General features: G+C 44.9%; 1 protein-coding gene across 1 annotated transcript; it reads right to left on the bottom strand.

Moving 5' to 3' along the window:
• Positions 1–7,243: 7,243 nt before the first annotated feature.
• Positions 7,244–8,188, bottom strand: LOC102512112 (olfactory receptor 1G1). Its single transcript, XM_006195366.1, has one exon. It carries the CDS (start codon positions 8,186–8,188, stop codon positions 7,244–7,246), a length of 945 nt encoding a protein of 314 aa, XP_006195428.1.
• Between the last annotated feature and the right edge of the window lie 4,570 nt (positions 8,189–12,758).

Raw genomic sequence — 12,758 nt, 5'->3', positions numbered from 1 at the left:
ATATATGTAATTCATCACTGTATGTACGCATCACCAAAAGCACATGAGGCCACACACAATTGAAAAATCTCACAAGACACACCTACAACACACATGCACACCCAGCCACACACTCCCTGCAACAAGCAGTACACACACTCCCTTAACTCAGAGGTGTGCTTGGTGCCCTTCTGACCCAAACCCTTCCTGGTGGAGGCAGTCGGTGTGGGGCAGTTAAGTCTGTTCACTCATTAAATCACCACCTCCAACCTGTGCACATGGTAACGTTCACACAGACATAAGCAAACAACACTCATTCCTGCTCTCACACACAAGAGTGCCACCCACAACCGTAGCTCATACACACACTAGCGCACACTGCTGAGGGGAGGCTGAGCCCTCTCTGACCTTGGTCCTGGGAGAGGTCGGGCATCTTCTGCAGCCACCCGGGTGCTGAGCCCTCATCCTCTGAGCCGTAACGCCCGCCCAGCGGGGGAAATGCCCCCGTTGTAACAACAGGAGGCAAGTGTCTAAGCTCATGCTCATGACTCAGGAGTCCCTGATTGCACATTAGGAGGCTGATAACTTGGTCTGCATGTGCTGAAACAGGGCCTGGATTGGGTCTTACTCAGGAAAAGGATCAGGCTCTGAGTCAGTTACATGATACACACACACACAGCTGTTAAACAACACATACACGAGCATACACAATACACACACACACTCATGAACATAGACACACTCATACAAAACCCACAGGCAGACCCATTGTTGAGTGCAGATTTCCAGCTCCTTCTGACTTGTGCTTGTCGTCGGTGGGTTGAGACACCTCTTCCAGGCTGTGCTCAAATCCTCAGCTTCTCTTCATAGTAAAGGAGGAGCCACCATGGATTAATTGGCCAATTTCTTCCTGCTGTTTTGGGAGCAGCATTCCCAGGAGCCAGACGGGACAGGAGTCACAGGGGAGAGTCTCCCTAAAGCCAGGGGTGTCTTGGAGTCCTTCCTTCTTGGGTATGGTTCCAAGCTCGAACTTATCTTGGGCATGGTTTCAGCTGAGACTCAGAATTTTTTTTAAATTAATTTTTAAATGATTTCAGACTTAGAAAAAAGTTGCAGAGATGATAGAATGAATTCCTTGATGCCCTTCACCCACACTCCAGAAAGGCTAACATTTTTACCACATTTTGCTTTGTTATATTTGTGTGTGTGTGTGTGTGAGAGAGAGAGAGAGATTCAGGCTATAGATCTTCAATAGGCATACACAGTACATGTTATCAGAAGGCACATAATTTGGTTCACATGTCAGAGGCTGATGGCGCTTCACACAGGAAGGGAAGTTAAGTGAAAGTTTATTACTGACACAAAGGGCTCCCGGGGGAGAGCTGGCTGAGTGCAAGGAGGCACGAGTTTGCTTGGGCAAAGCAGAGGGAATGCGTTTGGGGTATTGTAGTGGTTAAGGGGCAGGACTGGGGAAACATTTCTGCCAGAGAAACAGACCATGTACTGTGCTATCTGCACAACTTTGCCTGTGTTGCGATGCCTAGGGGCTGCTGACCAATATGGGCATAGTGTGGACCAGTGGACACCCCCTTTCCAGGTCTATTTGTCTGAGGAGGGCCTGCATTCCTTAATAGAAGATGCTCTTGGATGAGACCAGTTTTGATCTTTCTTGACCTCTCTCTGCTATTCACACAGCTGCAGGTGTGGCTTGGACCAATGATCTCCGCTTTCGAGTGAGATCATGATTAGCATTAGTAAATAAATATCCTTTAGAGTCAGAAAATGTTGGCATTGCTTGTGATTTAAGCAGATCATCAGGGTGCCAGAGTGGCTCTAGTGTAGAGCTTAAGGGCGTTAAATAGTCAGTGGTTCATAACTGTCTGTCCTTAGTCTGGCTTCCATCCCAGTTGTAATGGGGGCAAGACCAAAAAGGAACAGTTGAAAGGGGAGTGGGCAGGTGGGGATGCCTAGTTCAAAATGATCTTCTTAAACCCTGACATGTGAGATGTCACCACAGAGGGCAAGGAAAGGCAATTTGAGTGATTTCCCTCTGTTTTGATATGGAGCAGAAAGCCCCAAGGGTCAGAGTTTAGTATAATGAGGGCCATTGATAGGAGGGGTACCCATTTAGAAGACCATATGTTATTTTGCAATTTCTGGAATGTTAGTTTAAGTAAGTCATTGTGGTGTTCTATAAAACCAGCAGCTGGGGACTGATAGGGAAGGTGAAAGTCCCACTGAACGCCTTGTCTAAGAGCCCAATGTTGTGCATTTTGAGAAGAAAAGTGAGTGCCTTGGTCACTATCAGCATTGTCTGGAATTCCAAAAGGAATGAGATGTGTTTTAGCGAGGCTCTGTATGGTACCTTGAGCAGTGGCATGTCCATTCGGGGGGGCAAGTTAGATACCAGCGTAGGTGTCCCCTGAGGTCAAGACATGGGTAGTTGTGATGGCAGTTGGGGGCAGTGGCTCAATAAAATCTATTTTCCAGTGACTATGGAATCTCCATGGGATACCACCCCAGCGATTATAGAGCCAACGATGGGTCTTCTGACATAGGGTGCATAGGCTCACCACCATGTGGGCTGTGACAGAGGAGAGGGAACACCCTTTGCACGTAGCCCAAGACGTAAGGGCAGATGTTCCTCTATGACCTGATGTTTCCTAGGTCCGTTGAACCAAAAGGAAAGGAATGGAATCTGGTCTGTTACCTGAGGAAGTTTCGGCCCTGGTCTCTGAAATTTGTGCTTATCTCTCAGCTTGGGCGTTAGATTGGGTCTCAGTAGTCTTGAGTCTTGGTGTGGACAGACACATGTGTGATCCTAATTTCTATTTTTCATATTTGAGAGGCAAGGAATTCCCAGAGTTCTTTATCCAGAGAGGACAACCCTGAATGTGAAATTGTCATCACTGGCCGGAACAAATGGCTAAACCACCAACAGTGGCCAGTTTCTGAAGATATGTAATTGGGGCCATTTACTGCCCAAGGCATCCTCCGATGCCAAGGTGAGTGCCTGGGGTTCAACCAATGGTGTTGACCCTTGGATTCCATCCTTGATCAAGCAAATCCCAGTTGAGGGATGAAAACAGCAGTTCTCCAGTGATCCCCATCATGTGTGACTGTGGTGCTACTATTCATAAAATATACGAACTCCTTTTGCTATTCACTTAGTTGATCCCAAGGGCTTCTTCAGGTAGCCAAGGGATCCAGGAGAGGGGGGACCTCCTCTGGGACTGTGGCATCTGGCAAGGGACTGAGAACAAGAGAGGCCACCTCCTGCAGATGGAATATGCCAGAGGGCTCAGATTTGCTCCATCCTGTAGGTACAATTTCTATTTTGGCAAGGAGGCCTCCATGTCTATGCTGAGCTTGCAGGGTGCTGCTTCCATGACCCAGGGCAGAGTCGGCACCTGGGTGCAGAAGATCATAATTTCAGATCGTGTGAGAAATTGTATTTCCAGGAGAGCCCAGGATGCAGCCAGCGACTGTTGCTCTAATGGTGTATAACATGGGGCCTAAGCAGGCAACCTTTTGTATCAGAACCCCATGGGCAACTTGTAGCCATTATGGATGGTTCAGAGACACCAAGAAGCAAAGGAGGTAGTTGCCAGAGTTTCTGTAATAGAGGAGTCTCCAGTAGACACTAGAGAAAATGTCTGTTAAATGGCCATCTGTGCCAACTCTAGGGACTTCTGTTGTAATGGGGCCCATTCAATGTGGGTTGATTTGCTGGTGATCCCATAAATAGACCTTAGCAGTATTTGTAAATGGGGAGTATGCTGCATTCAAAAGCCAAAGAGATCTGATAGGTGCTGGGTCTGCTTGAGATTGACTGAAGCTGGCAAAGTTATGAATTACCTTTGTACCTAGTCAGAAATGGAATGGCCCTCAGTGGATCAGATGATGCTCAAGACTTTAACTCAGGTGGAAGGCTCCTGAACCTTAGGTGGGAAATATCCCATCCTCTCTTAGTAAGTGCAGTGGTTTGTTCTGTGTGTGTCTAGTGAATCTCCTCCTAAGAGGATGTCACCAGTGTGATGCTATACCTGGGTGCCTGGGGACAGCTAGGTCTGATCAAAGGCTTGCCAGCAGAGGTTGTGTGTGGTGACTGGACCACTGAGCGACCCTATGAGTACCCAAGCATGGGTATATTTTATCCTTTCATAAGTGAATGCAAACTGAGGCCAGGAGTTGTTAACGTTGTCACTTAACAGAACATATTGAGCAACTCAATAACAGCGAACTACTTGCCAGTGAATGGCCTTGGTTATTTTAATTATGTTAGTTACAGAGCTCTTAATGGATGGGACCACAGCACTGGGGTTATTGTAATCTACTGCAAGTGACCATTCATTCCTTCTAGCCTTAAGAACAGGCCAAACTGGGCTGTTAAGTTGAGAAATAGCAGGGATAACTATCCTTCCTCTTAAAAGATCAAGTAGAAAGAGTCTCAATCCTTGAAGGCCTTGTTTCAGTTTATACTGAGCTATAGTAACAATTTTAAGACGTAGGGGCAGATGCACAGAATCTCATTGGGTGAAGCCAACAGTTTAGGCCAAAGTTTTAATTTTATTCTAGTGGCCACATGGCCAGTTAGGACGTTCATCCAGATGACGGGAAATCCAAGGCGGGTGGGAACTATGACCACTGAAAAATTAGATGAAGTTATTCTGCCATGGTCAGGGTAAGGCAGACTTGTTTGCCTTCCATCTATGTTTAGTGACACCCTGGAGAACATAGCGAGTTCTGTCATTAAATTCAGTGGGGTCTCCGGGATGTCTGTGATTTGAAAAGTCTGTGATTTGAAAGCCATGATCCATCAAGGCCACAACAGTTTGCTTAGTGTGTGGTGGCAAATGGACCACTATGGTTGTATAAGGGTGATTGTCGATAGGTGGTGGCCAGGATTTCAAGGACATTCTATGTCCCTGATGAGGCTGTAAAGGTTGCCATTGTTTTAGATCAGAGAATGGGGCAGTGGGTTCCACACCTTGGGAACCTGGTTCTGGGGGGAAGGGAGACCAGATGCACCATGTAGCTTGTCATAGAAGAGCCTGGAATTCCTTGGGATTCTTACCTGAAACCATATACACTAGTCATTGGGAAGCCAATACCAGAGTCTCCAATATCAGGTCTTTTGAGGAGAGTCCTGCAGTGATGAGAGATGGCCCTGGAGACTCAGAAATGTGGGCTTAACTCCAGAGTAGGGTCTGTTACTTTTGGAAGTCGAGACCTGGGTATCAGGGTACTCCTCAGAGCAGACAAGAATTTTAGGTCATCTAAGCACTCTTTAATAGTAGTCACTTGAATAATTCAAGGGTGTAGGGAATTTTCTGGTGCTCCCTGGGGAATAAATGCCAGGTATCAGTGTCAGTGGTAGTCTGCTCAGGACTGATGTGGGTGCCCATCCCTCCATCCTTCGGGGTGCCCAGCATTGCATTATTCCAAACTCTTTAATAATTGTTGTCCCTCTTCTAAAGTTGTCCATTAGGTGAGGGCACGTCCATCAATGACTACAGCAGCAGGATGGGATTTTTTTCACACTGTGAATCCCCAACAGAGCAGGAGAAAGACTGGAGATGACCCCACGAATGTTGGGGTGGGCGGATGCCCATTTCCATAAGTCTCATGGATCTTGGCATTTCTTGTCCTCTCTTTTTATACTCTATGTGTGTACTTTCTTGTTTTGCTTTTGAGGTAGCTGCATTATTGTTGTACTGTGAATTCACATTTCCAATGGACTATTAGGTATTCTCTCTTGCAGAGGGGAAATAACATAAGCCTTGCCAGTCGTGGGAGTTTAAGGCAAAGGTGAGTTGAGTCGTAGTAGGAAAGCTACTTTAATCATGAGCTACAGTTGTTTTCTCCTGCTTTTTAGCATTCCATTTACCAACTTTTTGTTCTTTCTTTACCTTCAAACCACTTTACCTTCAAAACAGAAATGATTTGAAAAAAAAAACCACTCTCCTTGTAGTGATACCTCGACCCTGGATATTTGGTGGGAAAAGCTGAAGAGTGAATGGTTTTGACTAGTTACTCGGCATCTACTCTGTTCAGTTTCACTATCCAGGACTTTTGTGTAGATGTTTAAACTTCTGCCATCCGTCTCTTCAGCAAGGGAACACACTAATTGTTCCAGGGAGAGCCAGGGAGAGGCAAGAACAGACTTGAATCCACTTTTCCCCCAACATCCTCTCATGGAGGGAGAGACCTCTTCCCTGTGCCCAGTCTTGACCCGGCCTTCTGCCCCCTCATCACATTCCAGCTCAAAACTTCCCTTTCCCCCTGAGTTTCTCACATTTTGATACGATTGCTAAGATTTCCTGGGCTTTTGGTTTTTCTCAGTTTCTCAAGGATTATCTTGGTGGTTGGGAACCAGCAGTCTGAGCTAATAACCCTCTTAGGAAGAACTTGAAACCCAAAGGCTCATAGAAGTCAAACCACCCACCCCGTGATACAGGCCACGCACTCTCCGGGCCAGTTCGGAATCACAGATGGCTGTACTCCACCTCCCGTTCTGAATCCCTTCTGCCACGGTTCCCAGCTTTCCCAGGAGGTACCCCAGAGCAACCACCACACACAGAACAGAGATTCACACGCATCCCCGGGGACCAAACCCATCAAATGTGAAACCACCAATGCACTCTGCACTCCTTCCTCCCGTGCTCCTCCAGCTTCTCATTTGCCTTACCTCATTTGCAAATCATTGCTAGTACTGGGAGAAGCTGTTGACTGGAACTGTGCATAGTGATCAGTGTTAAGGAAGCAAAAAGAAAAAAGAGAGAGAGAGAGAGAGGAAACTAGTGATGGAGAAGAACATGTGTATTTCACATCCAGGTAGGTCTAGTGTAACTATTATTATATGCTTTTTGGAGTCAGATGTGTGGGTTCAAATTCTGACTCTGCCACTTATTAGCTGTATAACTTCAGGTGAATAATTTAACCTTTCTGAGCTTTTGCTTTCTCTTCTGTACGGCAAAAATATTTACCTCAAAGGCGTATGTTGAATACTGCTGAAAATAATGAAGATCTAAGTACATTTACATATATGTATTTTTTTCTTCCAAAACTTCTGGAAACACTGCATGATTGAGAATATTTTATTACCTCTCTTTGTGAGTGAGAAAATTGTGGCTCAGTGAGGTTATTTAATTTGCTCTGGGTTGGAAAGCTAGCAAAGGGCAGATGCAGGATTTGGAATGGAGGCACCAAAATAACTCTATAAATTGATGCCCTTTGAGTTCCCCAAATGATGTCTTTGGCCTCATGGAGATTGCAGTGGCCTTCTGCTCAGGAGTCTCCCCACGGCATCCTTCATGTCTTTGTTCCTCAGGCTGTAGATGAATGGGTTCAGCATGGGGGTGACCACAGCGTACATCACTGCTGCAATCCTGTCCTTGCTGGCTGAATCAGCAGAGGAGGGGACGAAGTACACCCCAACAGCAGACGCATAGAACAAGCAAATTGCCGAGAGGTGGGAGCTGCAGGTGGAGAAGGCCTTCCACTTCCCACTTGCTGATGGGACTCTCACGATGGTGGCCACAATGCGGACATAAGAAATGACGATTAGCAAGGGGATCAGGATGGTTAGTGCCCCTCCCCAGTACGTCAGCACACATTGGTTGGCATAAGTGTCAGAACAAGAGAGCTTCAATAGAGGGAGAAGCTCACAGAAGAAGTGGGGGATGGTGTTGTCAGCGCAGAAGGACAACTGAGCCAGGAGAACGGTGTGGGTTAGAGAATATGAGTGAGCGAGCAGTAGGGACATGACCACCAGCAGGACACAGCATCTGGGACTCATGACCAAGGTGTAGTGAAGCGGGTGGCAGATTGCCACAAGCCGGTCGTATGCCATCACCGCCAGGAGGAAAACATCTAGCCCAATGAACCACAGGAAGAAGTAGATCTGAGACAGGCATCCAGCGTAGGGGATGGTCTGCGTGTGAGCCTGGATGTTCACCAGCATCCTGGGGACCGTGGTCGATGATAAACCCAGGTCAGTGAGGGAAAAGTTGGCCAGGAAGAAGTACATGGGGGTGTGGAGGTGTGGATCAGAGCCAATGGCCAGGCTGATGACCAGGTTCCCCACCACGGTGACCAGGTACATGCTCAGGAAGATGCCGAAGAGGAGAGGCTGCTGTTCCTGCTGCTCAGACAGGCCCAGGAGGAGGAATTCAGAAACACTGAATGTGTGGTTTCCTGTTTCCATCTCCCTGGGGTTAACTAAGGAATAAAAGCAAGGATGACGCTTCCAAAACTTTTCTTGCCCTAATACTGTCTAGATGGAAACAAAAACATAAAATAAAGATGGAATCAGGATATTAATAGCCATGCATTATCTGATTTAAACCTGAAAGAGATCCATGACACCATTACTATTATACCCATTTCATTGATGAAGGAACTGAGTTGTTTTGAAAGAGACAGAGGTAAAGTTTAAATCTGGCAGTTCTGACTTTAGAATCTATGATCTTAACCTCCTTACCAACCTGCCTCTGATGAGGCACCCAGAACTAATGTATTTACTCACTCCACATTCAGTGAGTACTTACTATGTGTCCGCCCCTGCTTTAAGTATGAAACTATGGTTCTGGCCTTTATGTAGATCACATATTAGTCAGAGGAGTCATGTAATAAGCAAACACTTACATAAACAAGAAAATAAGTGCTAAACTGAAAGCAAAACGTGGAAATCACTAGCAGATTGCTTTGAATTTTGTGATCAGCAAAGAACTCACAATGAAGGAATGAGTCAGAAGGAGATTGCCATGTAAAGAATTGGGGGGGAAGAGCGTTAGCAGCAAGTGCAAACATGGGATGAACACACGTATTTGGAGGGGCAGAAAGAAGTGTGGCTCAAGTGTAAGAAGGACAGGAAAATGGGGAGGTAGGTAGGGGCAGGGCTGCTGTGGGATGCTGACTCCCTGATACCATCAGACACCTGTGGGCACTGGAAGCTGTTTAAGCAGCAGATGGCTATGATCTGACTGATGGTGTGGAAAGATCATTCTGCTATCGTGGAGAGAAGGGTTGGAGGGGCCAGCATGTCTATACAAGGAAGGAGGCCAGTAAGAAAACACACGTGGGGCCCAGGGTAGAGAGACGGAGTGAAATGCGCAGATTTGGGCTGTGATGTAGAGAGTGTAGTGACTTGCCCAAGGAACCATAGTGGTGACCTGGGCTCTAGAGTAAAAGGCTTTTCACTCCTCCAGCTGTACTCTTAGAGGTACAAATAGCAAAATTCTCTGAATTAAACAGAAAAGAATTAAAGTGATTTCCTTTATCAATATTCAATATCTTGTAGTAATGTATGTATATTCATGTATGAATGAAGCATTATGCTGTACACCAGAAATGGACACAACATTGTAAAATGACTATACTTCAATAAATATATATACATACAAAAAAGGGAAAAAAGTATATAGCTAAAAATATCTGAGAAATGATCTCCAGAATATTTCTCAAATGGCAGAATCCCTGGAATGTCCTGGAAACATCAGGAGAATGGGAAGAAGAGTGCAAGTGGTATGGATAACTCTGAGTTATTCCCAGAAGGGGGAGAAAATGACCATTTTGAAGAGACCCTTTGCAGGACTGTAGATATAAAAATCATTTATGACATGTTTACTATGTGCCAGTGAATTCTATCATTTAATACATACAACTTGTATGCCATGTATCTTTACTCTACATTATCAGATCAAGACGGCTCAGAGAGGCTAATTGACCAGCTTAAGATCACACAGCTCTTAAGAGGATAAGTCAAAATTCAAACTAAGATCCCTCTTCAATCAAACCTGGAAGTTAGTCCATCATGAAATTCTACCTCCTAAGGCAGGCTTTTATTTTCTCATGCATACCATAGATATTTGTCAACTACTTTGGGAATGTAACCATGTGGAGTAGATCCATCCTTTAGAATGCCCCCACTTTGAGTCTAGGCAGCCATGTTTGTAATTTCTCATCTATTCAGACCTTTACTGATTACCTACCTTACGCCAGGAATGCCTGTGAGCACTGGATATTTAAGGTTAATCGAAGCAGGCGTAGTCTCTGCACATACAGGCTGACTGAGGACACTGACAAACAATTAAACAAATAATATATAGTCGGAAACTCTGATTAATATTGAAAAGGAAAGATGGTGGTATCATTGAGAACATATAATTGGAGGACCACTTTAGATAAGAGTTCAGAGAAACGTCTCTGAGAAAGTTAAATAGAATATGGGACCTAAAGTAGTAACTAGCTATATCAGGAGCGGAAGAAAGAAGAGTAGGGATGAAAACTTCCCAGTATACGTGAAGGTCCTGAGAAGGGAAGGGTCAGTAGAGGAAGACCAGTGTGCCCGGAGACGAGTGATCTGTGCCCAGCTGATCGCAGCCAACCTCAGATGTCCTTCAGCAGTGGGGATCTGCAGCCTGAAGGCTTTCTCCTTGGACAACGGCAAATTCACATCACAGTTCCATGGAGTCAGCTGGGCTCCATGGGATCTAACTGAGTCCAGACAGTTGTCTTTTCAAAACTTGGAGTTAGTGATACAGAGAATTTAGCCATTAGTTTTGGGCTCTGAAGATATGAGTCCCCGTAGAGTGAGGCCAAGAGGCAGCATCCTGGGCCACAGCCTTGTGTGAACCTTTGTTACAGAGGTTATAGAAACAGATATATCTGCAGAGCGATCGTTGGAACACACTTGGAGAGAAGAGAAGTCAAGAGGTGTGACGCTCCTGGTGGGAGGTAAAGAGCATGCTTAGCATGCATGAGGTCCTGGGATCAATCCCCAGTACCTCCATTAAAAATAAATAAAGTAAATAAACCTAGTTACCTCCTCCCATCCAAAAAAAGGGGGGGGGGGTGAGGCATTCCAGAAAGACATAGAGTGGCTGCCTTCTGATTTTCCAGTTTAATTTCACTCTCTTGAGTCGTTCTCGCCCCCCACCCCATAGCAAGAGGCAGAATGACTTAATGCACACTCTGGGGGAAAACACACCCGGGGGTCAATCCTGCCTCTGCCCTCTGTGAGCTAGGGGTAAATTACAAAATATCTCCTGCCAGGCATTGTGCTAAAAGGGCTTTACTTCTCTCATTGTATTTTCTCTATCTTATGAGATGAACTGTCTGTTTCAGATAAGGAAACTGAGGTATAGAGAGGTGAAGTAGTTTGTCCCAAATGCGGCAGCTGGTCAGCAGTAGAGCCCAGCCTTGAAGGCTGGTCTGTCTGACTGAGCACTTACCCAGCTGATCACAGCCAACCTCAGATGTCATTCAGCAGTGGGGTTCTGCAGCCTGAAGGCTTTCTCGTTGGACAGTGGCAAATTCACATCACAGTTCCATCTGAAGACTTGGCCTCTTCTCCTTGTGAAATGGAAATGAAATCCAGTGTTACAGGCCACTGTGAAGTAGATTTCTGGAGTCACAGTAAATGGAACTGAGAGGGCCCGAGGGGACTCATGCTGGGAATAGTTTCCAGGTTTGCAAGCCCCAGTGTTCCCATTAGTGGGAAGACAGACTAGCTGTCTCTGAATCCCTAAAGAGAAGGGCGTCTCCAGTAGGGTTCCTCTTCTACTTGCAGACTCCCAGAGACTGTTCCTCTTGTCCATCCCTTCGGGAGGCACTGCTCTGGGCTTGTGCTACCATTGTTCCATTCTCTTACATCTGTGACCCCCAGGGAAGAATTTGGGTGAAAGGTCCAGGCACCGTCTTGTTACTCCCTGGGACTCGACATTGTCTCAGCCCAAGTGTCTTGGCCAATATTCTAACCCTTTTGTGTGTTATTCTCCTCATCAAGTGCAACTGGCGTATCTTTTGACGAACAGAAATTCTTAAATTTACTGTAGAACAATTTATCAGTATTGTTTGATTTATTTTGTTCACCATTTTGTTTGGGAGATTCATCAATCTTTAGTGTATATTTGGTTTATGTAGCCTCATTCTGTGTAGAATTCCATTAGATAAATATACCACAATTTTTAATCCATTATAACATAGATGGGCATTTAGGGTTTTTTTCCAGTTGGAGACCATTATGAATAGGGCTGCTGTGGCTATTCTTGCATCTGTTGATAAGCAAATATGTGTAATTCTACAATGCACATTCTAGGGGTGTGTACCTAGGCATGGAAATGTGTGGAAATTTACAACCCAATGGCAGTCCAGAGAGTTTTACCCACATTTCCTCCCATTTGTAGCGTAAAAGGGTTTTAGTTGCTCCACATCTTCAGCAAGACTCAGATTGTTAGTCTTTTAAATTTTAGTCATGCTGGTGAGTGTGTGAGAGTGCCTCGTGGTTTTACTTTGATATGAAAAAATGAATTCAACCACCTTTTATTATGTTTTTTGTTCATTTGGATATTTTCCTATGTGGAGTAGCCATTCAAATCTTATGTTTATTTTTGTATTGCATTTTTCTCCACCCTTTTTCTTATTGATTTGAAGAATCTTTTATGTAGTCTGGATTTGATTTCTTTGTTAAAGTTAGGTAGGCAGGTAGATAGATAGATAGACAGACAGACAGACAGACTTTTCCTACTCTGTGAGTTGCCTTTTCACTATCTAAATGATATATTTTGTTGAACAACATATTGTAAATTTAATGCAGCCCTATTTGTCTATTTGTTCCTTTATGATTAGTACTTTCTGTGTTTTGTTTTAACCTGGCCAAATATATAAAGATATTCCCTTATGTCATTTCCAAAAAGCTTTTGTTTTCTACCTTTTATATTTAGCTCTATAATCCTTCTGGAAGTAATTTTTGTTTATGGCGTGAGTTATAATTC

Source organism: Camelus ferus, chromosome 4 (assembly GCF_009834535.1).
Source record: "Camelus ferus isolate YT-003-E chromosome 4, BCGSAC_Cfer_1.0, whole genome shotgun sequence".
NCBI lineage: Eukaryota > Metazoa > Chordata > Mammalia > Artiodactyla > Camelidae > Camelus > Camelus ferus.
This window is presented reverse-complemented; position numbering and strand designations above follow the sequence as displayed.